Source organism: Papio anubis, unplaced genomic scaffold, assembly GCF_008728515.1.
Source record: "Papio anubis isolate 15944 unplaced genomic scaffold, Panubis1.0 scaffold3821, whole genome shotgun sequence".
NCBI classification, from domain to species: domain Eukaryota; kingdom Metazoa; phylum Chordata; class Mammalia; order Primates; family Cercopithecidae; genus Papio; species Papio anubis.
Window position 1 is genome coordinate 1 of NW_022163979.1, and position 2,331 is coordinate 2,331.

The window sequence follows — 2,331 nt, forward strand, 5'->3', positions numbered from 1 at the left end:
GCGATCAGGGAGGCGCCCCGTGGCCCCTGGTACCCGCGCGCTGCAGCTTCTCCTTCCCGTTTTCCAGGTATCTGCGGAGCGACTCCACACACAGGCCCTCCACGTAGGTTCTGAACCGCTCCGCCCAACCTTCCGCCTCCCACTTGCGCTGGGTGTTCTGAGCCGCCATGTCCGCGGCGGTCCAGGAGCGCAGGTCCCCGTTCAGGGCGATGTAATCCTTGCCGTCGTAGGCGTACTGTTCATACCCGCGGAGGAGGCGCCCGTCGGGCCCCAGGTCGCAGCCATACATACTCTGGTAGGTGTGAGACCCTGGCCCCGCCCCCGCGGTCAGTACAGTCCCCCGAGCCCCGCCCCGCCCCGACCAACCCCCGGGGATTTTGGCCTCAACTGAAAATGAAACCGGGTAAAGGCGCCTGGGGCTCTCCCGGGTCAAGGGTCTCGGGGTCCCGCGGCTTCGGGGTGTATCTGGGACCCGGAGACTCGGGGCGACGCGGGCCGTCCGTGGGGGATGGGGAGGGGTCGTGACCTGCGCCCCGGGCCGGGGTCACTCACCGGCCTCGCTCTGGTTGTAGTAGCCGCGCAGGTTCCGCAGGCTCTCTCGGTAGGTCTGTGTTGCGGCCTTGTAGATCCGTGTGTTCCGGTCCCAATACTCCGGCCCCTCCTGCTCCATCCACGGCGCCCGCGGCTCCTCTCTCGGACTCTCGGCGTCGCTGTCGAACCGCACGAACTGCGTGTCGTCCACGTAGCCCACGGCGATGAAGCGGGGCTCCCCGCGGCCGGGCCGGGACACGGAGGTGTAGAAATACCTCATGGAGTGGGAGCCTGGGGGCGAGGAGAGGCTGAGACCCGCCCGACCCTCCTCCCCGCGCGGCTCCCCGGGTCCTGCGCCCCCGCCGGGCGGGCCCCTCGCTCCTCCCCGCAGAGGCCGTTTCCCTCCCGACCCCGCACTCACCCGCCCAGGTCTCGGTCAGGGCCAGGACCCCTGAGAGCACCAGGAGGAGGGTTCGGGGCGCCATGACCGCCATCCTCGGCGTCTGCGGAGAATCTGAGTCCTGGTGGGTGAGTGGGGACTTTAGAACCGGGACTGCGGCGACGCTGATTGGCGTCTCTAGAAACCCGACACCCAATGGGAGTGAGAACGGGGTCCGCGTCGTGAGTATCCAGGAAGAAGGACACGACGCAGGTTGTCAGAAGAAGAGAAACTGCGGAGATGGGGAATCCCCAACGCTGGGACTCCCCAATCCATACACCGCCTTCGGGGCCTGAGACCCTGAGAGCCACGCCTGGGGCCCTGGGACGTCGCCCTGACCCCGCTCCTCCTGTGCCAAGCGCTCTGTCTCAATGTCTCCCTGAGTCTTGGCCCAGGAGCTGTCTGAGAAACCAGGGAGAACCCCTGGGCATGGGCCCCGTCACTCTCCCTTCACTTTTCATCCCGGAATCTCCATCCCTGAACTGGACTCCCTGCCTCCCACTCCTTACCTGTCCCCCTGGACTCTTCTAGAAGAAAACTCACCCCACGGAGCTTGGTGCCAGAGAGTGAGCTTGCTCTGGGAATGAAGGTATAGAGACTTTTTTTTTTTTTTTTTTTTTTTTTAATCTGGAAAAGTTGCGCCTGAGTGCATGAGACAGAATAGAGACCAGTTTGCTGTTTGTTTATTAAATATATTGGGTAGTAGAATCTTGGTAACCCCCGAATGATCAGGAATCTAATCGGTAAAAAATGTGACTTTGGTCCCTTGATTTATAAATGTGTCCAAAAGCGTTACAACAGGACTCACAAAGCTCCTAAATTTCACTTTCGCAAACAATGTATCTGTGACTCCCACTTGTCGTATTTTAAATGTACCATCATTCCATAGCTCTGAGTTTCTGTGTGAGTCCAGGATATTTCCTCAATACAAAGTAGCACACTGTGTTACTATATGTTGCAACCACGAGCCAGTACAGACTATTCACCTCACAGTTGCAACTGTTCAATGCAGTCACAATGCCCCTCACCAGTGCTCATGCACTGCCTGTTTTCAGGAAGTATCCACTTCTACGTGTTCTGTATATTTTATAGGAACACTTAATATTTTTAAAACCCGATTAACATAAAAACAACTAGTTTTTAGGCAGACCCACATAAGGTATTAAAGGCCAACTGCCAAGGACACCCTGCTAGGCTCTGTAGATGGATATATTAAAATCCATAAAACAATGTATTGAAACCTAAGAATTCTGCTACTTTCGATTTCTTTCCTCTGCTCCTTTTCCTCACCGCCTGCTTCTCCAGCCCTTCCCTCAGTCCCTCTCATCCTTCAGACCCTCCTCTCCCCTTAGTCCCCACCA

The 2,331-nt window shown here is 57.7% G+C and overlaps 1 protein-coding gene across 1 annotated transcript; it reads right to left on the reverse strand.

Annotated features, from left to right (window-relative positions):
* Window positions 1-4: 4 nt before the first annotated feature.
* Window positions 5-1,052, reverse strand: LOC116273134 (HLA class I histocompatibility antigen, B-7 alpha chain-like). Its single transcript, XM_031662087.1, has 3 exons — window positions 953-1,052; window positions 553-822; window positions 5-309 (listed from the first exon to the last, which is right to left on the reverse strand). Exons 1-3 carry the CDS (start codon window positions 1,023-1,025, stop codon window positions 5-7), a joined length of 648 nt encoding a protein of 215 aa, XP_031517947.1. The 5' UTR covers window positions 1,026-1,052.
* Window positions 1,053-2,331: the final 1,279 nt, after the last annotated feature.

Coding starts and splice junctions, on each gene's coding strand:
- LOC116273134 (XM_031662087.1), bottom strand. CDS start 1,025: ATGGCGGTCATGGCGCCCCGAACCCTCCTCCTGGTGCTCTCAGGGGTC. Junction 823..952: donor CCTGACCGAGACCTGGGCGG/GTGAGTGCGGGG, acceptor CCTCGCCCCCAG/GCTCCCACTCCATGAGGTAT. Junction 310..552: donor CTACAACCAGAGCGAGGCCG/GTGAGTGACCCC, acceptor GGGCGGGGCCAG/GGTCTCACACCTACCAGAGT.